A 25,379-nucleotide genomic window follows, 5' to 3' on the forward strand; every position below is an offset into this window, starting at 1 on the left:
CAACTAGGATCACTATAAACTTTCTGCACTATCCATAAAAAGGGCAATAACTATCACAACACTATTCAGCAATAAATCATATATACAGGTTCTCTCCCTTGATTCTCCAGAGTAAAAAGGAAGTCTTAATATTTGATATATTGCCAAATTAAATAAAACTACTTCAAGAGCCCCTCCATGCACTATATTTTTGTGCCCTCTTGTGCGGAGGGGCACCTGAAGTTGCACTCCTTCAGTTAAGCTGCACATTTACTTCCTCCCAATGTGCTCTGTCAGTGTTTGAAGTTTAAAGAAAATCGCTAGAGTACTTTTTGAGTTATATTTCAAGTCATCTGTAAAATTTTTTTTAAAGATATATGGAGACATTCCAGCTTTATTGACGAGAGAAGACCTTGATTACTCATTTGTGCATTATTTCACAAGCTAGCAGGTACCCCTGAGTATAACAAAAAACTTCCGTCAGCTAGCTGGATATTTTCCTTACATTAAAGATTCCAAAAGTCTTTTGAAAGATTTTTGAATCCAATGTTGTGGTGCCAAGTGCTGTAATTCAACAACATTAACCAATTGGGTCTATAAGGCCCTTTAACCGTAATAGGTTGTTAGTAAAGCCTCATTTTATGATCAAACATTAGGACAAATGCAACAACCTTGAACTTTTGAAATATTGGCCTAAAAACAAAACTGATGAATCTGCATTTAAGAGACATTATGCCTCAGAAATGAAAAAGTTTTTCTTCTTAGAAAGGACACAATGCTTTTATAACATTAAAAGAATGAAATGAAGCATGTTAGATGCTTATCACCAGGAGAAACAGAAAATAATGCTAAATGTAAATTATATATCATAAAATAAGCAATACATCTACTTCAATACAAAATTTCTACTACTTCAAAACTGTACTACTTGCCAATAGGCAATAGAAGCAAAATATGGTTCGGGTAATTGAACAGTGAGTAACTTATTTTTTAACTGTAACAGGACACCAGAAATAAAGAAAGCTTTTCAGAAATATACAGCATTTCTTGGTCATAATGGGCCTTAAAATTATGGAATGTTGACTTACCATCAAATGTTTGTTCGTATCAGCAGGGGCGTCTACTTCAGCATCTGGTTTGAATATAGCTAGACCATCATTTACCATAACATCATTGATATGTATATCTACATCAGACTGATTTGTATCTGTTAAACATAGTGACATCTTCTGGCTCTGTAACATGTATAATAGTTTTACCAGTTAATACAAAAATTTCTGTAAGACTGTGTGCTCAACTATTCACAGTAACACAAGTTGCCCTTAAGATTGAGGGCTAAACTATTCTCAGTAACAAGAGATGTCCTTAAAACTTTGCGCTACCTATTCACAGTAGCAAGAGCTGTCGCTAACTATTTACTTAAAACTTTGCGCTAACTATTCACTTATAACTTTGCGCTAACTATTCACTTAAAACTTTGCGTTAACTATTCACAGTAGCAAGAGCTGTCGCTAACTATTCACTTATAACTTTGCGCTAACTATTCACTTAAAACTTTGCGTTAACTATTCACTTAAAACTTTGCGCTAACTATTCACTTAAAACTTTGCGCTAACTATTCACTTAAAACTTTGCGCTAACTATTCACTTAAAACTTTGCGTTAACTATTCACTTAAAACTTTGCGTTAACTATTCACTTAAAACTTTGCGCTAACTATTCACTTAAAACTTTGCGCTAACTATTCACTTAAAACTTTGCGCTAACTATTCACTTAAAACTTTGCGTTAACTATTCACAGTAACAAGAGCTGTCGCTAACTATTCACTTAAAACTTTGCGTTAACTATTCACTTATAACTTTGCGCTAACTATTCACTTAAAACTTTGCGTTAACTATTCACTTATAACTTTGCGCTAACTATTCACTTAAAACTTTGCGTTAACTATTCACAGTAACAAGAGCTGTCGCTAACTATTCACTTAAAACTTTGCGTTAACTATTCACTTAAAACTTTGCGTTAACTATTCACAGTAACAAGAGCTGTCGCTAACTATTCACTTAAAACTTTGCGCTAACTATTCACAGTAACAAGAGCTGTCGCTAACTATTCACTTAAAACTTTGCGTTAACTATTCACTTATAACTTTGCGTTAACTATTCACAGTAACAAGAGCTGTCGCTAACTATTCACTTAAAACTTTGCGCTAACTATTCACTTAAAACTTTGCGCTAACTATTCACTTAAAACTTTGCGTTAACTATTCACTTAAAACTTTGCGTTAACTATTCACTTAAAACTTTGCGCTAACTATTCACTTATAACTTTGCTCTACCTATTCACTTATAACTTTGCGTTAACTATTTACTTAAAACTTTGCGTTAACTATTCACTTAAAACTTTGCGCTAACTATTCACTTATAACTTTGCTCTACCTATTCACTTATAACTTTGCGTTAACTATTTACTTAAAACTTTGCGTTAACTATTCACTTAAAACTTTGCGTTAACTATTCACTTATAACTTTGCGCTAACTATTCACTTAAAACTTTGCGCTAACTATTCACTTAAAACTTTGCGCTAACTATTCACTTAAAACTTTGCGTTAACTATTCACAGTAACAAGAGCTTTGTCGCTAACTATTCACTTAAAACTTTGCGCTAAACTATTCACTTAAAACTTTGCGCTAACTATTCACTAAAACTTTGCGTTAACTATTCACAGTAACAAGAAGCTGTCGCTAACTATTCACTTAAAACTTTGCGTTAAACTATTCACTTAAAACTTTGCGCTAACTATTCACTTATAGACTTTGCGCTAACTAACTTATACTTTGCGCTAACTATTCACTTAAAACTTTGCGTTAACTATTCACTTAAAACTTTGCGCTAACTATTCACTTAAAACTTTGCGTTTAACTATTCACTTAAAACTTTGCTCTACCTATTCACAGTAACAAGAGCTGCGCTATCTATTCACTTAAAACTTTGCGTTAACATATTGACTTATAACTTTGCGCTAACTATTCACTTTAAAACTTTGCGTAAACTATTCACTACTTTTCACTATTCACAGTAACAAGAGCTGTGTCGCTAACTTTCACTTAAAAACTTTGCGTTAACTATTCACTTTTAAAACTTTGCGCTAACTATTCACTTAAAACTTTGCGCTAAACTATTCACTTAAAACAGTTTGCGCTAACTATTCACTTAAAACAAGAGCTGTCGCTTATCTCCTTCACTTAAAACTTTGCGTTAACTATTCACTTAAAACTTTTGCGCTAACTATTGCACTTAAAACTATTGCTCTACCTATTCACAGTAACAAGAGCTGTCGCTATCTATTCACTTTAAAACGTTTGCGTTAACTATCACAGTAACAAGAGCTGTCGCTAACTATTCACTTAAACTTTGCGTTAACTAATCACTTAAAACTTTGCGCTAACTATTCACTTAAAAACTTTGCGCTAACTATTCACTTAAAACTTTGCGCTAACTATTCACTTAAACTTTGCGCTAACTATTCACAGTAACAAGAGCTGTTGTTAACTATTCACTTATAACTTTGCGCTAACTATTCACTTAAAACTTTGCGCTAAAATATTCACTTAAAACTTTGCGTTTAACTATTCACTTAAACTTTTGCGCTAACTATTCACTTAAAACTTTGCGCTAACTATTCACTTAAAACTTTGCGCTAACTATTCACAGTTAACAAGAGTGTCCTTAAAGACTGCATGGTTCGACTATTCTCAGTGACAGTAACAAGAGCTGTCGCTAACTTATTTCCACTTTTTAAAACTTTGCGCTAACTATTCACTTAAAAACTTTTGCGCTAACGTATTCACTTAAAACTTTGCGTTAACTATTCACAGTAACAAAGAGCTGTCGCTAAAACTATTCACTTATTTAAAAACCCCTTTGCGCTAACTATTCACTTAAAACTTTGCGTAACCTAATTCTACTTATATAATTTGACGCTAACTATTCACTTAAAACTTTGCGCTAAACTATTCACTTAAAACTTTGTCTACCCTATTCACAGTAACAAGAGCTGTCGCTATCTATTCAACTTAAAAACTTTGCCGTCTAAACTATTGGACTTATCAACTTTGCGCTAACTATTCACTTCAAACTTTGCGCTAACTATTCACATTAAAACCTTTTGCGTTAACTATTCACAGTAACAAGAGCTGTCGCTATCTTATTCACTTAAAACTTTGCGTTAACTATTCACTTAAACAGTTTGCGCTAACCTATTTCAGCTTAAAAACTTTGCCTCTACCTATTCACAGTAACAAGAGCTGTCGCTAACTCTATTCACTTAAAAACTTGCGTTAACTAGTCACAAGAACAAGAGCTGTCGCTAAGCTATTCACTTAAAAACTTTGCGTTAACTATTGCACCTTAAAACTTTGCGCTATACTATTCACTTAAAACTTTGCGCTAACTATTCACTTAAAACTTTGCGCTAACTATTGCACTTATAAACTTTGCGGCTAACTATTATTCACAGTAACAAAAGAGCTGTTGTTAACTATTCACTTATAACTTTCGCTAACTATTCTACTTTAAACTTTGCGCGTAACTATCTCACTTAAAAAACTTTCGCGTTAACTATTCACTTAAAACTTTGCGCGTAACTATTCAACTTAAAAACTTTTGCGCTAACTAATATTCACTTTTAAAACTGTTGCGTTAACTATTGACCAGTAACAAGAGCTGTCGCTAACTATTCACTTAAAACTTTGCGCTAACTATTCACTTAAAACTTTGCGCTAACTATTCACTTAAAACTTTGCGCTAACTATTCACAGTAACAAGAGATGTCCTTAAGACTGCATGTTCGACTATTCTCAGTGACAGTAAGAAAAGTGGCATAATTCTGTATAAAGGTAACTCAGTTATCATGTTAGATAATCACAGAGAACAAGTACGTAAAGTTTTAACTCATTCCCTTCAGGTTTTTTTAGGTACTAACCTGCACGCAAAAACTTAACCAGTATTACGGCAATGCTGAGGCGAGTACACCAGCTCTCCTTATTCTTTGAATAATCGGGCTAACAAGTGTTGTATCCAATGAATATTTATTAAAGTTCTGCTTTGTTTACTATTTATAACAAAATTCAAATGCTTCTTTTAAAAACATGCTGAGTGGTTATTTCACTTAATGTCTTGGGGATATTTGACTTTTAACATCATGTATATTGATCTTATATTCCTAAATTTCATGAAAACCCACAGAACATAACTGTCACCATGGTAACTTTTTTAAGAAGACCATTAATAGATTTCAGATCTCTCAAAAATTATTAAACAGCATTTCAAAAAGATGTCTACTTTTATAATAATCTATATCAAAATTTCATTAGAACTGTACCTTCACATCACAGATGTAAGCCACTAATGGACGATGACAGGTCAGCTCCAGTAAACGGCTTCGAGATTTATTCTTCCATTTCTGAAAATACACGAAAAAAATACTTGTACTCTTGAGAAATGAAAACCAAAATAAATATGAGGAAATCATATATTTGGTTTTATTAAGCCTGGTTTTTATAGATGATGAAAAGTGCATCATCGGACACACTTCTTGCAGTGGCAAGTTGTACAGAAGAAAATCTATGTGTCAAACTACGATAAGTATATTTTCTTTATGTGTCAAAGTAAAATTAAATCCCTGATTTATATGCGAGTCAAATTTTTATGTGTTGAATTTTTTTTATGTGTTGAAGTTTATACATGGTCCATAAAGAATTCCAGAATATTTTTTCTTTTTCATTACACCTTTTGCAACTCACTGGTAGATGTTGACGGCTTGAATTTTGTTATTAAATTGTGACTGATTCATAAGTCAAAGTCCAAACGTGTCGAAGTTTTTATGCAAATCCCTTCAATTTTAACAATCAACAATCAAAGAACAATGTGATGCATCACACTGCTGAGATTTTCATTCCCTTGTATACTCAATTAAAAAAGGGGTATGTATGTCTACAATAAAAGTTTTTTTGGGGTTTTACGTCACATCGAACAGTACGGGATATCGCAAACTTTCCCAATTTTTTACGGGTGGGGGAAGACCTCGGGTTGCCCTTCTGGCTTTTTTCGGGGTATGAAGGGGCCCCTAGTAGAACCACTGACTTTCCCGTAAGCTGCGGATAGTTCCTCACATGAAAAAACCCAAAATCCTTTCGGGATTCGAACCACAGGGGTGGGGGGAAGTGGTTAAAAGTCAACGCCCTTAAACCCACTCGGCCAGACCCCCAAAAATAACATGTAAAAAAAATACCATGGAAAAGTGACTATATCAAATTTGGGATAATGAAAGGAAAAAGCTACAAAAACTTTTGATAAACAGAAATGGCTATAGAATGCCATACCCTGTCTTCCAAAAAAGCAGGATTTTAAGGTCCTTTTAACTATTTCTAAAACAATACATGGTCTGTATGAATGAACACTTCATCAAAGTCACCCTTAGTTAACACAATATTAGCAAGTATATAAAAGAATTCAAAGTAATACATTGATATATACCCCATTAACACCAGAAGGTGGGTGCGTGTTGGCAAGCCTTGCTTGAACAGCCTGGGCTGGCAACGTCAGAAATTCAGCTCTGCAAATAAGAATTAATACAACATCAAATTACATTATTGTTATACACTCTATAATTTTTACAAATTTGGTCTTTTAAAGTTTTAATGCCTATAGCAGATTAAGCAAATGCAAAACGTTACATGCAACATGTGTATTTCTATTTACTTGTTATGTAAAGAATTTATATGTAAACAGTAGTTTCAATTTTTTTAGGATATAAAGTCACACACTGTAAAAGTCAACTGATAAAATGTCAGCTTTTCCTGCAGAGGAAGAGCTCAGATCTTGTTTCAAGCATTACTTTAGAAACAAGCAATTATCATAGTATTGCAAGCAATCCATAAGTCCCCTACCGGTAAGAGCCCAAGCAACATTCTGAAGGGCCATTGGCCATTCACTTATGTTTCTATTTTAAGTAAATTTGTTGAAAAAGTTCTTTAAAAGTGATCACAGTGAACAGACAGACAGACGGACTGAAGGACAGTCTAAAGTTATTTTTTAAACATCCCTGTTATCAAAATTACATTTTAAAAAGCAAAATTTAAAAAAAAAGGAGATAACGATGTCATACATGATTGAGTGTAACAAAGAACAATTAGTAATGAAGGTATGAATATTGAATATTCACTTTTGAAATTGAAGTAAATGAAAGTTAAAAGAACAAATAGGAAAAATTAAAAGTTTAAGAGAGAGATAATTCTGGAAATATGGATGCTAGATTTATAAACCTTCTCATATTATAATGATGTGGGAGTTTGAAGAAAATTCTATCATGATTGAAGAAGTTAGAGTAAAAAATTACCAATTTCTCAAAAAAAAGTCTAAGTTCAAAAGGGCATAATTCTGGAAATAGTTCTTGCTAGAGTATTGAACACTCACAAAATGTTGAGTGATAATAAAAAACATTTATATGAAGTTTGAAGTAGATATGTTCAGAAAAAAAGAAGTTATTAAAAAAAAAACAATGTTTTTTTTCATGAAAAATTTTTAAGTTCAAGGGAGGTAATTCTGATAAATTTTGTGCTAGAGTTGTAAACTTTGTCACATATGATGTGGTTGATGACTAGCAACTTATTTTAAAGTTTGAAGAAAAATACCTTAAGAAATAAAGAACTTATAGTGAAAAAAACTTTAAAAACTAGAATCAGAAATCTTGAAATTCAGTCTATTTGTTGCCATAGCAACCAGAATTTTTCAACACAGGAAGATAAGAAAAGGATGTGCATAATTTCCATACTGCCATCTACCCATTATCAAGTTTCACAAAAATATTTTCAATACTTTTTGCGTTATCACTGGATCCAGGTTATGTGTAAAATCTGCCATATTTTCAGTCTATTTGTTGCCATAGCAACCAGAATTTTCAGCATAGGAAAAAAAGAAAAAGACGTGCATAATCTCCATACTGCCATCTATCCATATATAAAGTTTCCTAAAAAAATGTTCAGTACTTTTTGCGTTATCGTGGGATCCAGGTTATGTGTAAAATATGCCATATTTTCAGTCTATTTGTTGCCATAGCAACCAGAATTTTCAACATAGGAAGTAAAGAAAAAGACGTGCATAATCTCCATACTGCCATCTATCCATATACCAAGTTTCATTAAAATATTTTCAGTACTTTTTGTGTTATCGCGGGATCCAGTTTTGTGGACGGACGGACTGACGGACGGACAGACGGACGGTAAACCTAAAGTCCCCTCCGGTAAACCGGTAGGGGACTAACAAGCATGTACAAGACTAAAACCAGGGACTTTTGAAACCTAGCTGATTTATAGCCTGCACTCATTAAATGTCAATGTTCCATGAGATAGCTAGATAGTTTCATCACATGAAAACACCTGAAGTCCCTGGAAAAATTTGAACCCACAGCAATAGTAGGGCAAGTGGTTTAATGTAAACAAAACCTTAACTACACTCCTAGACCCTGTACCCTGATATGAATTAACCAAACCAAATGGAGTGACCTTCACCACTCAGCCAAGGAAGCCCAAACAAGAGCTGTCTGTTAGATAGTGCGCTCGACTATTGCAAGAACTTGCCTAGACAATAACTAACAGGTACATATTCAAAGTTTCAAAGCAATACCTCAAACAGTATATGCAATAAGTGGGGCAAAATTTTAACCAAATTTATAAGTAAGAAAGGGGCATAATTTCTTCATTCTCCTTGAGTTATGTCCTCTTGTATGAAAATAAGAATGGTGGTTAATTACAAGTATACAAAGTTTCAAAGCAATACCTTAAAGGGTACAGAAAATAAGTAAGGACGTACAAAAACTACATTCAACACCTAATAAACAAACAAATTCGAATGCTCTTAAGAATCTATATCTACACTTAATCTAACATATTATGAACTCACTTTAAAAATCTAATCATATTTTTCTGTACAAAATTGGTGTTGCCATAGTCTACATAGTAGATTTCAATAAACCCTTTGTCATTACTGCCCGTAATAACACCTCTATGCCAATTGTTATCTTCCGGAAACAAGGTGGCGCAGACCTGGCCGGGAACCATCAAATCCTCGGGCATCCTGTAAATATCCATGTCCCTGTCCTTGTTGTACGCCTCACTGAAGTAAACATAAATGAAATGGTTGTATTTTTTGTACAGTTTGGAAAGTCAAATCAATGCTTATTGTAAATTTCTTTGGGTTTTAAGTAAAGTTATGGGTGATTACTTACTTAGTTTAGATTATAGTTGGTATCTTATTATTTGGTTGATTTTAGACACATAATATGTTGGTAATTGATTATTTGGTTTAATTTAAGTCACATGTTGGTAATTCATTGTATTCATTTTTGTGGGTTAATCCCAAGAAGACAGTGGTTGGCATGTTTAATAAACAGATTGACAAAATATCATTACATTCTTAAAACAGATGCGCTTAAATCTATTTAAGTTATATGATTTCTACATAAAATTTCTACATAAATATTACTAACAAAATGAAGAAAACTTTGGGTAATGTTGTGAATTCCCTTAACATAGTGGGCATATAATTTTGTGCTTTTGTCATAAAGGACTTTTGTTGGAGTTTAAATTCTTGAATTGACTTATCCATGATAACCACGAAAATAAGTGTCCCAGGAGTACATGTATAGTGATTTTGCAAAAAACTATCAGTAACTGATTACTCTGATATTTAAGAACCTAGAGTTGTCTCAGCAAATGAGAGGAATTCTTCAATTGACTGGTTTATAAACAAAAGAACTGCTTTAATACTTACTCAAGTTGATCCATCAAGTATTCCAATGCAAGAGACTTTGTCCGATGTCGTAACATTACCCAGAATAGACCTGGATTTACTACATTTGTTACATATAGTTCTACATACTGTTCTGGGTTTGGTAGAATCAGAGGTACAAAATGACAACCAGGCCCTGAAATTAAGATGTTATATATCATAAGATAAATCAATAAACCAGAGATATATCAGTAGTATGGACATGCAAGTAGAATGTATGTATGTATGTTATTTTTCAGGGAAGGTTAGGAGTAAGGATTTTAATTCTCGAACACTTGGTCATTCTTCTGATTGCATTTTCTTTAAGAATTCTTATGACGTTTTAACTATACAACCATAATCTTTTTTGTATTTATGACCACCCTGTCACAAGCATGATTACAATAAATGGACTTTTAGATAAAATATTGTATGTCATAGGCAACAGATGTTTTGTATCACTGTGAAAACAACAATTAAAACATTAATGAAAAACTTACGGTATACATACTTTGCATAAATAAAAACATCAATAGATAATGAAATAGATAAGTATATGTTAAAAAGTTACAATTCAGTCAAGATCATGAGTAGCATGTTTGAAATTAAAAGTCCATATTAAAGTGACATTATGCTAATTTTTTGGCTTTCGAGACAAGTCTAATTTTCAATATATTTCAAAAGATTGACTTTTATAATGATGCTTAAACAATAATTGATTATGAAAACTGTTTATGCAAAACAGAAAAACAACCTATATCATAAAATGACTGCCCAACTCTTTTTAAGAATTAAACATTACCAATACATTTAAAAACTTTCTGTAGTCATATTAATTATTGACCATTTTTTCATAGTAAAATATCATATTGAACACAAATAAGGCAACATGTCAAGTTATTTTGATTTTTACATGATGTCACTTTAAAAATATGCTTGACTTAGAAAATGCTCTTGACATGTTATTTAATATGAAATATTTTTAGCATCTAAAATATATGCAACAAAGAAAAGGTCATGGCAACTTTCCAGCTTTACTGGTGAAGGAAGACCTCAGCTACCCAGTGTTGCATCTAGACTTTTAAAATTATGGGGGATTGTCCCCCACTCAACTGAAAATGTGGGGGATTTGAAAAAAATGTGGGGGACATACATTTACCTTACAATATGACGTACCGAAAAGAATTGATTTATTTTACGTTCAGGCATTTTTGACAGCTATCGTCCGCTCAAAAACGGAAGTAGAAAAAATAAAATATTGACCAATACTACAAAACACACGCGAGATGACCCAGTCGGCTGCTACATGCGATTTAGTATGTATTTTAGTCATAACCACAAGTGAAAATATACATGGCTGAAGCGTTCAAAATACGATGAAGATAAACTGAATTAAGTTGAAAAGATTGTCAGATGCGCGACTTGGCGCGCATTGACTTCATTAAAATGCCCGATCTGCATAAAAAATGCGCAAATCGCGCAATTGCACGGCCTAGATGCAACACTGGCTCCCCCCTCTGTATGTTATTTCAAGCCTAAAGGGGCACCTGAGAAAGTGAGTAGAATCACTGACGTACCGCAAGCTAGCTAGATAGCTGACTGACATGAATATGTTTGTGTGGCTCAATCCTACAGCGGTGAGAGGCAAGTGGTCAATGACTGTAATCACTTGCCACACGGATGTTCCTAAAAAGGAAAGTATTGAGTGATCAACAGTATTAAAACCTTTAATCTTTGAGTAGTTTGGCAAATCTGAACATGTACAGAACCTTTAAGATATATGAAAACATCATACCAACTGCATCTGCAGGATAATCTTCTGAATTTGGAATACCTGGAGGTGGCGGTGTGGGACTAGATTCACGATCGGTTACTGACATCTCTATATCAATGGAATACATTATCATTTCTGTAAAGGACAATGGAATACATTATCATTTCTGTAAAGGACAATACATGTAGAATACATTATCAAGAACACATTATCATTTCTGTAAAGGACAATAGAATACATTATCATTTCTGTAAAGGACAATAGAATACATTATCATTTCTGTAATAAACAAAAGAATACATAATCATTTCTGTAAAGGACAATAGAATACATTATCATTTCTGTAATAAACAAAAGAATACATAATCATTTCTGTAAAGGACAATGGAATACATTATCATTTCTGCAAAGGACAATGGAATACATTATCATTTCTGTATATAACAATAGAATACATCATTTCTGTAAAGAACAATAGAACACATTATCATTTCTGTAAAGAACAATAGAATACATTATCATTTCTGTAAATAAAAATGGAATACCTTATCATATCTGTAAATGACAAAAGAATACATTATCATTTCTGTAAAGAACAATAGAACACATTATCATTTCTGTAAAGAACAATAGAACACATTATCATTTCTGTAAAGAACAATAGAATACATTATCATTTCTGTAAATAAAAATGGAATACCTTATCATATCTGTAAATGACAAAAGAATACATTATCATTTCTGTAAAGAACAATAGAACACATTATCATTTCTGTAAAGAACAATAGAACACATTATCATTTCTGTAATGGGCAATAGAATACATTATCATTTCTGTAAAGGGCAATAGAATATATTATCATTTCTGTAAAGGACAATGGAATACATTATCATTTCTATAAATGACAAAAGAATACATTATCATTTCTGTAAATTACAATAGAATACATCATTTCTGTAAATAACAATGAAATACATTATCATTTCTGTAATGGGCAATAGAATACATTATCATTTCTGTGATAAACAAAAGAATACATTATCATTTCTGTAAAGGACAATGGAATACATTATCATTTCTGTAAAGAACAATAGAACACATTATCATTTCTGTAAAGTACAATGGAATACATTATCATTTATGTAAAGGGCAATAGAATACATTATCATTTCTGTAAAGGACAATAGAATACATTATCATTTCTGTAAAGTACAATGGAATACATTATCATTTCTGTAAGTACAATGGAATACATTATCATTTCTGTAAAGGACAATAGAATACATTATCATTTTTTGTAAATAACAATTGTACATCATTATATTGGCACAGAATAATGGCATTTATTTTCAATAACAAGGGCTGTTTGTTGAACAATAGCCAACCATTATAGTTTTAAAGTCAGCTGGTAACTAGAAATGTGTCAACAGGAAATGGATATCCCCATATTTCCTTGTTTTGTCAGTCTACAGATGCTGGATGGACAGCAGGTTAACAAACAAGGGCAAATCTCCCCTACCCCTACTCTTTAGCTGTCTGGTTAGCTCAATAGGTAGAGCATTGGACTGTCAAACAGGCGACCCCGGACCCGGGTTCGATTCCCGGACGGCCCAGGTCACTTTGGTTGTGATTGATCATAAAATCCTTTCATTTTCGCTGTAACCTCTGTGCTCTTGCATGTACAGAAGTAATCAGTTCCTTGCGAAAGTGAATGCAACCAGTACTGGTAAACTACTCGACAGCCTGCCAAGGAATGATGCGGTGGCTGAACTGTACTCTGGTGAATTCAATGTGGCTTCCTGCCGTGATCCGGAGTGAAATACCACCAACACCCCCAGTAGAGTGGACATAAAAACAAATAAATATATAATATTGTCATGAAATTACAATATAATCACAATATGAAGATATAACTGCAAATCGGCTCTTACTCGACAGTAATTAGTGTAGCCACTTTTTCATGAAGAGACCAGTGCTGATAGTGATAATTGTGATTGGCATATTTTAATTAGCCAGGTCAGGTGTTTCTAAAAAAGGCTGATAACACTGATGCAATTTGAGTATATATTCAAATTTATTACATAGATAATACATGTGGATTTGGTAGAGACAAATGATTACATAGAAACATAAAAATGTTTATGACTGTTTTTATTTTCTTGAAAAAGTAAGTTTCATATAATAGGAATGAACTGCATTAATAATCCAAGATATTATAAAGATGTGAATAAAATAATTACTTTGATTGCATTGCTACAGTTAGGTAATTTGACCCGATCCACCCACAGGCGCTAGTCACATAATCAAATATTTTACATAATCGGTCTATATATGTATATAAAGATATAAGGCCCCTAACGAAACAAAAACATCATGCGGAACAAACAAGAACAATGCTGAAAGAAACGACCAGATCACGGTTATCTCTTTCTGGTCGCCATCTGAAAGGATCAATCCAAGCGTTAAAGCTTTTTATTTCATTAAAATTCTTCAAATAGCAAAGAAATGAGTAAAAGTTTCAGAAAATGCCAATATTTTCAATCCATGTTGTTTTCGACGTCCAATCTATTCATGTATACAAACACGATTTCTGGTCGATTTCTACGAAATAAATAGAAAACATCTAAAATTTCCACATAAAATTCATAAACAAACTCTTTTTCTATCAATCTGCGAAGTCTAAATTGAACTAGAGCCCTCTTTGTACTCAAATATTTAAAAAATATTGGTTGTAGAAGCGGAGGTCAAGTAAAGTGCGCCATTTGTAATTTGAAGTGACAGATAAATGAAGCAAAGAAATAGTATTATACGATTGGTCAATAATATGCCGGTAATTATCTTAACCAATCAAATCCTTATAATATTCAGAGCGGAACAGTATATACATGCGCTATACATGGCGATAAGATACTGTCACAAGCGAGATCCTTGTGTATTTTTTAACGAAATACGTACGAAGAGGGCATTTGATCAGTGAAGACTTCGCAGATCGATAGGAAAAGAGTTTTTTTATGGAATGTACGTGGAAATTCTAGCCGTTTTTTGTTTTTTTCCGTAAAAATGGATCAGAAATCGTGTTTGTATACATGAATGGACTGGACGTCGAAAACGACATGGATTGAAAATATTGGCATTTTCTGAAACTTTTACTCATTTCTTTGCTATTTGAAGAATTTTAATGAAATAAAAAGCTTTAACGCTTGGATTGATCCTTTCAGATGGCGACCAGAAAGAGATAACCGTGATCTGGTCGTTTCTTTCAGCATTGTTCTTGTTTGTTCCGCATGATGTTTTTGTTTCGTTAGGGGCCTTATATCTTTATATACATATATAGACCGATTATGTAAAATATTTGATTATGTGACTAGCGCCTGTGGATCCACCTGTAGACTTAAGGAAACATGTTTGTACGTGACTGCTGGGGAAAAACAATGTTATGCTTAATTAAAGAGGTGACACTTTCTATATTTTTATCTGATATCGAGTTGTAAGAGCCGATTTGCAGTTATATGGGTAAGAGTTCGATAAGACTCCCTACGGTCGTCTTAATACGAACTCTTACCCATACATATATTCCCTGCAATATTCAAACCCTAGTTTTTGTATAAGAGGATCACTCTGCTTGATAATTTGCAAAAATGTTTACCATTTCCATTGTAAGCTAATTGAATAATTGAGTCTTCCATGGCAAGACAGAGGTCTTCTGAGGAGTCAAATCCAAGTTCTGATAATGGTAAATTTCTCCCAGTATATTCCTGTAATAGAAAATAAAACATGATGGTAATGAAAATTATGATAATACATTGAATCTTAACTTCTCAAGACTAGATACTTAATTTGTAATTTTACTTACAAAAACCCTACAAGCAGGGTAATAAAGTTCTGGAAACTGAAATAAGACATATATCTTGTGACAAACCTTGAAAACTTCTGGGAACTTTTTGACAGGAACACCGTAAGGTCGACTATTCAGAATGGTTTGTATCGTTTCTTTGACCTCAGATTCTGTTGATTGACCACCACTATTATGGGGACTTCGTTGTTTTTTTGTTTCTGAAAATATAAATTTGATAAGCATTGACATATTGCAACATTTCTTTAATATCAAATGATGTCTTTTCAGTTACATTACAACCTATGAGGGGAAATACCCTTTGGGATATGAAAATTTTGGTTGTTATAGAAGGAAAATTTATACCTTTGTAAAATGGCACATAATTTATTCTCTGAACCAGTGAATAGTAATTGAGATAAATAATCACTCATCTGTAACACAGCACATCAATTTTCTCTATTTTTACCTCTTTTACCAGGCTCAGGTAATCTTGCATCATATACCATCCAGTCTCCGCGTGGATTTGGCCGTACTGTCCCAACTGTATCAGGCATTGCGGACAGGAAGTCTATTACACTGAGATAACCGTGCTCCCTGTAATCTAGCTGTCGGCCATGTACTGCCTGAAAGAAAAATATTAACATGAATACTTTCCACATAGTAATTTCTATCACTCAAAATTTGGTTTACTTTAAATTTGAATTGCCCATTATTGGTTTGTTTGTTTTGCTTGGTTTTACTGCGCACCATCACAATAAATGTCATATGGCGCAGAAACAGGAAAGATGATTTTGGCTAATCTCAGGTGTTACAAAAGTCAAAGCAGCACCAGAGGTCAAAACCATCTCAACTGCTGGAGCTAAGAGGTGCAGACTAAAGTAATTTGATCCCATTTAGTCACCTTTTATGATCATGCAGGGATAAACAATGTTTACAATTCTGGTGCCTCAACCCGTAAAGGTAACCCATCAGCAATAAGGGGACCCATTGTTATAAGATTTTCAGGATTATCTTACTCTCTCACCCTTTTTGAAACAATTTCTTTTAACAAGAATATGAACTTACTTCAAACTCCTTTGGAAATTGATTTGCCCAAATTCCACCAGGATTCTTCTCCAAAACCTATGAAATAGAGAAGAAAAAAAAGACCTTACAATATCTTCGGAACAACACAAAATCTTGATGGTTTAACAAATAGCAGGTTATGACTAACAACAGTTAGACAAAATAACTCACCTTAATCAGGGCTCATCCGGAAGGGCGATTCAGGCGAAAACTTCGCCGTGTATATTTCCATTTCGCTCTCACAATTGATCAAAGAGAAGTCAACATCGCCGATAAAATCTTAATTCCCAAAGAGTAATTACTTGGCGATGTAAAGAGCAGAGATTGTATACGCCCATATGACGACTGCTAATTATCATTATCCAATCAGAGCGTCGCTTTATACTACCCTTCTACCTGTATGCAAAGCGATAGACCGCCTACTCTAGACAGTAAATAATGAGAGCATCGGCCCGAAATGGGTATAATTGTGTGACAGTTTTGCGAGTTTAATACGGGATTTGGCGATAATTATATATTGTTTTTTCCCGATCATCTAAACACGTGCAAATCTTCCCTAATTGATATACACGCGGTGTTTAACCCGAGTAAAGGCGATCTGCAATGGGTTTTTCACGGCTATCACAAAACTGTTAGTCAATTAAAAATAATCAATTTCATTAATGATCAGCGACCGGATTAAAAACTTAATCATAGTTTTGAAATGATTTCAGTCCGTTAACATAAATTAGTTAACATAAATTAAAAAATTGTTATGTCGCTCACGTCATGGCTACAGGGCGAAATGCCCCCAAACCTAGAAGTAAAAGAAAGTTACTGATTCTGACGCAAAATTTAAGAAAGCCAATTCGCAAAAAATCTTACGATTGGTATGTTGAAGACAGTGAGAGTGTTTGGCATTGTTATCTTTGTAGAAATGCCAAATTTGACACAGCTTACGCACGTGGGCACGACATCCCTCATGATCGGCATGCTACATATTGATCGTATATCATGTGTACATGTATATAACAACAAAATTTGTCAGGAAAGAAGTGTTCTTATTGTTTCAATATATATATTTGTTTTAATGTCATAAATATGACGCTCAGATTAAGATTTATCAATATTGTAAATTTCAAAAAGCATTATTTATAAAGATATTAGGAGTTTAACATTTCATGAAAATAAAGGGAGGTAATTAGAAATTTATTTTCTATAATTTCTCAGTCAAATTTTTCAATAAGAAATGAATGTATTTAATTTTAGTGATCAAATATAATGTGCACAAATGTTTGCAGTACATATTTTACATATTCTTGGATGTTTGAAAATTGTTTTATAAGCATATTTATATGCACTCGGGTCGGATTCTTTCATGTGAGGAAGCCATCCAGCTGGCTTACGGAAGGTCGGTGGTTCTACCCAGGTGCCCGCTCGTGCCTGAAATAATGCCCGGAGGGGCACCTGGGGTCTTCCTCCACCAATAAAGCTGGAAAAAAAATCGACGAAAAATCTCGGCGGGACGCTCTAGGATGGCCCGACTTGAGTGTACGGTCGCCCATATGGGCTTTCCGGCGGCAACCTTAAATAAACGCATTAAGGTGACAACAGACACTTTCCGTGGTACTCACATAAATGTCATTTAAACAAAGTTATTTTAGTAATAATTGTTATTTATTTAATCTTTGTGCATTAAATGTCGTTGATCATCATAAAAAATAACATATTTGAAAAAAATGCCTTTGTAAACGATTGATTTTGAATAAAAATCCTAAAATTTTAAATCGTCATATCAAAGTCATTTTTTAATTTTTTGTCATCAAACTTTTGGAAAATAACCATACTTATATTATCTAGATACACATTACGTAATTAAAGATAATTAAGTCGCCTATTGAGCAAACAAAAATCCCTGACACGGTTCCCTCCGTAAATGAATTTCCTTTCATGTGCTTTAAACCGCATGTTAATTGCTTGTTTATTAAAAAAGTTATGCCGATTCAAAGTAAGTCCGACCCGCATCAAACGAAGTGTCATAAATCGGCTGTTCTCTCTCGGACTCCTACGTTTCACGCTAAATAATTGCATAATACACAAATTATCGCACCAGAGAGGGTCACAAGTTGCGGTAACATACTCTAACAACATTTTATGACCAGTGACATCTGACCAATTAAAAAAGCTGCTGATTAATATCAGTTTATAGCCGAAATTTCTTCAATTCTTAACGTGATTTACTGTCCGTCTGGTATCTGTCGCACATGTCACGTGACTATAGGTATAATTTGAGGCACTCAGTGGGGGAAATGGAACGCATTTGCGCACCGCTAGCGGGGTATTTAATTGTTTCCTTTTTGAAGTTTATTATTATTATCATCAGCATTATTATTGTATTATACCAGTGTCCACTCTGCTGTGTATTCGTGTATGCAATTCCGTTAAAATATAAAATAAAATAACAAAAAACTAAGCTTTTGACAGTCTTTTAAAGTCCATGGTAGATGTAAACAAATAAGAACGGAATATTATATATCTTTTTCCACCAAATTGAATAATGCTTCAAATAATTTTAATAGAAATAAAAAGGTATTACTCGATCATTATGGTCTGGCCTTCTTGACTTCTATTATGAATATCATCTATGCACGGCATAGAGATCCAGTTTCTACGGGAATAGACAATAAATTTCATACTTTGTACCAGATTTATTAGTACTGTGTCCGATTTACTGGCAAAAACAATTATATTTCACTGAGAATATATTTTAATATTTTTTTTTTATTTATAGGAGAAAATAATCATCCTTAGACAATCTAAAAAATGGTTTAGAAATTTGTCAGGGACACCTTACCAAAGTCACATAGGCGTTCACATAAAAAAAATGTTGTCTGTTTTTGTTGTTGTTTTAATTGACATTGTAAGAAAAACGAGGTTGAATGTAAAGTAAAGCCCTTGAATCCGTACAAAAGTCTATCAACTCAACGTAATATCTATCAGATTAACGGGAACAGACAAATTATTTTCACACATGGATATTTTAGCAACTACATTTTTAAACAACCCCGTGGTCGTGCGATTTGCCGCTTTCCTTAATTATTTATGTTTCATACATTATGTTACGTACATTGGCCGACAATTTCTTAATTTATAACAAGAGCCATGTCAACATGGCCATCCCCCGCCGAATGCGTTTGCTTATTGGAAGAATGTATATGTAGTAGAGCGGAATAATTCCATTTAAAGAGGTCTTTTGGTAATGAAAACTGATGGCAATAGTGATTACAGATTTGAAACCTATGTATTACTGATGGCTGAAAATAACAAAGGGCAATTACTGAAAAATAATGCAGGGTAGATTATCATTCTTGTGTGCTGCATCCCTCCTCAGTAAAATCTATCCACCTATGAAGTTTCAAGTTGATACCTCAAATACTTTTGAGAAAAAAAATGAATTGAAAAATTAAGTATGAAAAAGAACAAAGGGCAATAACTCAAAAATTATAAAAGGTTAAAGTTATCATTCTTGTGCAGTGCACACCTCCTGAGTGAGATCTATGCACCTATGAAGTTTCATTTTGATATCTCAAAGGCTTTTTGAGTTATGCTCTGGACAAAAATTAATTTTGAAAAATAACAAAGGGCAAAACTCAAAATAATGCAGGGTAGAGTTATCATTCTTAAGCAATGCACTCCTCCTCAATGAGATCCATCCACCTTTGAAGTTTCAAGTTGATATCTCAAATACTTTTTGAGATAAGCTCTGGACAAAATAGCATGAAAAAAAGGGCAATAACTCAAAAATTGTATAGGGAAGAGTTATCATTCTTGCGCACAACATTCCTCCTCAATAAGATCTATCCACCTATGACATTTCATGTTGATATCTCAAACACTTTTGAGTAATGCTCCACTCAGGTGAAAAATTAGGTATGAAAAATAACAAAGGGCAATAACTCAAAAATTATGAAAGGTAGTGTTATCATTCTTGTGCACTGCACACCTCCTGAGTGAGATCTATGCACCTATGAAGTTTAATGTTAATATCTCATAGGCTTTTGGAGTTATGCTCTGGACAAAAATCAATTTTGAAAAATAACAAAGGGCAATAACTCAAAAACCATGCAAGGTAGAGTTATCATTCTTGTGCACTGCACTCCTCCTCAATGAGGTCTATCCACCTATGAAGTTTCAAGTTGATAACTCAAATACTTTTAGAGATATGCTCCGGACAAAAATGTCGGACGGAAGGACGGACGGAAGGACGGAAGGACGGAAGGTCGGACGGACGGAGACTATTTCTATATCCTCCGCCGAAATTTTTCGGCGGGGGATAAAAAGGCTAAATGTTGAGATATTCATAAAAGATGTACGTTAGTTGTACGATACATGTATTACGGAGAAAGTATAGACCAGTAATGGACTGTAATTCACGGATTATATGGAAACTAAACCGATTTTCCACTCAAATTAACGACCTCAACAAGGGGCAGAGAGCGTTATATCATAATCGCACAAAGGTACCCCAGCCGAATAGCAGATACAAATGCGGAATAGGGTTTCCCGTTTTTAAAACGTTTAACAACAATTTTTTTTGGACTAACTGGCTTCCCAAAAATTTAAATAAACGAAAAGTGTGTAAAAAAAGGTTGATTTAAATCTACTTCAAGCAAAAAAAATCTCATTTTTAGGTATTTTCAGTGATAAAATTGACCTTTCCTGAATATATAAAAAAAAAATCAAAAAACATAAATATGACATTACAACATGCAATATCATATAGAAATTTTACTGTAAATCAGACAGAATAGGCCAGATTTTTGTTTGAAACTTTATTTCTATTAAAAGTGAGGAAAGTAAAATATGAAAATTTAATTATTCAATCAAATTTTTCTTAACATTATTATCAATAAAATCTACATGAAAAATATAAAACAAATATGTAGAGAAAGCTTATAAATAGCTGATAAATAGTTTAATTGTGTTTATATTATAGTTAAGGATGTATAGCCATGTATGTTAATGCATACACATTGGGCTGTTTCCCTTCTCCCTATTTTTCGCGAGGAAGTCACTTCTCCCTAAAATTTCCCCCCAGGATGAGCCCTGCTTAATCATAATAATTTCCAATAAAAGAATACTTAAACTGCAAACACCTATTTCATCTGTTTGCTTATATACAAGTACGGCAAAAAAAACAGGCCTTTCTTATAAAGGGAAAAAATTCTGTAAGAAAATAATATTTCAACAACAAATCAGCCTGTTTCAGATACATGGCTCCATATGCTAGTGTGAGCTAAACATGACAAATCTTACCAACCTGTTGAATTTCTTGCTCCAGGTGGTCTTCATTATGAGAACTTGTAGACGAGACACTGCGAGCATCTTGACCTACAACAATATCACTGTCACCGGAATTCTCCCTTCTTCGACCTGAAATATATTTGTCTAAATAAATGCTAAAGTGATGTTACGCTCAATCTCATTTTTTCATTGTCAAGAACGAAATATGGTTGCACAACATGTATGTTTAAAAGTAGCAAGAAGCAAAATATCATCAATTTTCAGACTGGGTCTATTAAGTTCAGAGCAGGTTAGATGACACTTTGTGTAACCCAGTGTTTTTTTAACTTCTGGGGGAAGGAGGTCGGTGCCCTTTGGAGGGGGAAAATGCAATTTTATTTCTTCACAAATGAGGAGAAAAGAAAAAGAACCCAGTGCATATTTAAATATACCACTTACCACTGTAAGATTTACTGTTGTGTGACATTCTTTTCTTTCAGGTAGAAAAGGGGAGCAACTCTGGAAACACAAGTTTAATATACGGATCTAAAATATTGACAACTGAATTGGATGCCGAGAGTAGCTCCCCTTACCTACCCAGGAACCATTTGTAAACAACCTTGCTTAATAGCTGGTCTAACAGGCATAAAATAAAACATTTTTGGCAGTTAGTTGCAAAATATGATATTCATTGGAGGCAAATTCGGTCTGCCATATGGGGGAAAATATCGCATTTTAGGAGGGAAAAAAACATACTATTTTGAGGGGGAAATGGTAACATTAACAAGAAACGTATTATTACCATGGAAATCTTATTTGAAGAACAATTCCACCTTGCTGCTGTCCCCTACATGCTAAATTAAAAGTCTCAATTGGCTACATTTTCAGACCAACAACCAGACACTTTTTGAAAAAATTTCCATACAGATTTCACAATTCTAAAGCTTGATAAATAATAAAATACAAAACACAAACCTCTCCCTTTTGATGGTCTTCTGCGACGATTGCTTTCTTGTGGCTGATGTTGTCCTTGAACAGCCGAATGCTGTACAGGTTGCGTTGCTTGATAATTTTCCTGGGACGTCTGCATGTTGTGCTGGTTATTTACCTTTGCCTGCAGTCTAGGGGGCAGTTCTCGAGGTTCTCTATTGCCTATATTATCCACAGGAAACACTCGCCATTCTCCCCTTTCAACTTCTTCTACTTTGATTATATCTTTTAATGACTGTAAAAACTCGTACTGGTTTTGAAAGCCATAATGCCTATAATTGATACCAGTTCCATACATTCTAGAGAAAGCACTGTCTAAGTGTGTGACGGGTATACCATTCGGGAACGACCGGAACAAATCTTTAATCTGCCTCCTCACGTATGCTGGAACCATCGGTTGGGGAGGAGCCAAATTTGAAGCCGACCTTCTCGGATAACGATTGTTTCCCTGGTACATTCGTGGGGGACCACCACCCCCTCTATTGCGATACACAGCATACTTTTGCTTGTTTGATACTTTCTGTCTAGACACAAGCCTTTGTATATGTTTAGTTGTATCATCTGCATTAGCTGTAAGTGTCATTACCCCATTCTTGTATGATATTTGGACAGCATCATCTATATCTCTGAAAACAAGAACATATGTTATTAAACACAAATGCTCACAGCCCAGATTCTGGACAGTAAACTTTAAGGACCACCTGAGGTATGTTCGTTCTAAACATGAGACATCAATTGGTAAAAAAATAAATACAAAGTGTAAAAATTCCATTGTTTGCACAAGTGACCTTGACCTTGTGACACTCAACACTGGACCATGCAGGGATTCCACTAAGTTAAAAAATTTGGAAGTCAGACACTGCAAATCTCTGATATTGGAAGTCACATTATATAGGTTAAGAAGGAAAAGTATTAGATTTTGGAAGTCACAAGCCAAAATCAGGCAGTAAATGACTCCCAAACTTCCATTAGTGGAAGCCCTGACCATGCATGGTATATTCTTTCTTTTTTGGAAGGTTTGTACCATTTTGTTATGTATCATTCTGTATTTTGCTACAAAATAAATAGCACATTTTCTCATTTTAAGACTAAAATATTAATTTTAATTGACTTTGTATCATGAATTATGTCTGAAATAATCATGTGTATTGTTCTGTTTTCTTGAGGAACGGAAATGGTCCATTATGTATGTTCTAAATGTAAAAAACGGCGATTTTAACAAAAAAAAGTCTTAAATGATGATTTTGTTTAAATTTTTAGATCAAGGGGAAGTTTTCAGCTCAAGGGAAATTTTTTTTTCAGGTGGGGAAGTAGCCATTAAATGGCTACAGTTATATAGTAAAAACAACCCTGCTATAATAAGTCTCGGACTAGGATATAATTGTCGATGCTTAGCTTATCAACAATATATACATAGTTATTTGGGGACATGCTTCACTTTACTACATTGCGTACACAATGGATGAATACGAGTGTGTCAGTTTCCTGGCATGATTAGTGATGTTCTATATTACAGTGGGGGGGGGGGGCAGGAACTGACCCCCAAGCCTCTGTGATATTTGGGCAATAATCAGATAATACACCAATTGACAGTCTCTTTATGAACTATGTAAATAACCAAGGTATATTGAGTGAAAAAATACGAGTCGTTTCCCTTTTCTATGAGTAAAATCGATATCTCTTATGCTAAAACAATGCAAATTTAGCAGTTTATAAACCGCTTGTTTCAGACTTCCCGAAATACGTCGGTCCGACGGACATGTCCGATAAATTTTAATTAGGTCCGACGATTTTTTATTCCGGATCGGTTTGACTTTCCAGCTTTTGTCCAAGTCACATGTATACAAAATAATGTCGCTGAAAGTGCCAAACCTGGAAAAAACGAAAATCTACATCAGAGGAGCGTGCAGAACAACAGTATAAGGATGAAAAGAGTAGATCTGAGATAAAATTTAATGAAAAATGGAAGCAAAACCGTGAATCGTTGGTGTATGACAAGGAGATGAAAATGCCCTGTACAGACCGTGCCGATTTTTACAGCGTAAAAATTAAAACTGAAAAGTGTCTTAGAAAGACAAACACAAGTTTTCCTTTGATTTTGATTCATTTTATTTGGTCTGACATTTTGTTTAGGTCCGACAGATTTCATGGTTTGTCAGCTGGCCAGACAGATACGCAACCAGCTATTTTACTCGCAATTCTACTGATAAGAATAGCCTGTCGTCTGCTAGTTGGGAAATTGTCAATCAGTGTATTGCGCATTTCGTGCCACCCCAAAATATTTAGACTAGTTGCAGACAGATACCTCAAAAAATCTTCTATGGTAGCATAACCTATATCCCTGTAAGCTAATCTGACTCCAATAAAGTTGTAAAAGTCTCGCTCAAGCTCTCTGACAGTTAGAGCAGCTGGACATGATAATAGCAGTGCACGCACGTGCTTCTTGAATTCGTCTTTTTTCTGTGCAGCGTCCGACATTATCGGATGACAACTATTTCATTTGTAAAATTTAGTTTAATTATACTTTCAATTCACTATATTTTCGGTATTTAGCACTGAAACGTTATTCTATTCAACTTTATTTCCCGCCACAAGTCAAATCCTCTCTAGAAAAGCAAAACAAACAGTTTTTAACAAAAACACTCGT

At 33.9% G+C, this 25,379-nt stretch overlaps 1 protein-coding gene across 1 annotated transcript; it reads right to left on the bottom strand.

The window, feature by feature from the left end:
* Nucleotides 1-480: 480 nt before the first annotated feature.
* LOC132727039 (tudor domain-containing protein 5-like) lies at nucleotides 481-25,362 on the bottom strand. The gene is made up of 14 exons (XM_060712452.1): nucleotides 25,038-25,362; nucleotides 22,718-23,358; nucleotides 21,780-21,892; nucleotides 16,481-16,537; nucleotides 15,882-16,038; nucleotides 15,500-15,633; nucleotides 15,227-15,335; nucleotides 11,601-11,714; nucleotides 9,809-9,962; nucleotides 8,939-9,151; nucleotides 6,515-6,593; nucleotides 5,361-5,441; nucleotides 1,068-1,214; nucleotides 481-543 (listed from the first exon to the last, which is right to left on the bottom strand). The coding sequence occupies exons 1-14, from the start codon at nucleotides 25,208-25,210 to the stop codon at nucleotides 481-483; spliced, it is 2,235 nt and encodes a 744-aa protein (XP_060568435.1). The 5' UTR covers nucleotides 25,211-25,362.
* Nucleotides 25,363-25,379: the final 17 nt, after the last annotated feature.

The sequence above is a fragment of the Ruditapes philippinarum genome, unplaced genomic scaffold (assembly GCF_026571515.1).
Source record: "Ruditapes philippinarum isolate M1 unplaced genomic scaffold, ASM2657151v2 ctg5502_1_1_1_1, whole genome shotgun sequence".
NCBI lineage: Eukaryota > Metazoa > Mollusca > Bivalvia > Venerida > Veneridae > Ruditapes > Ruditapes philippinarum.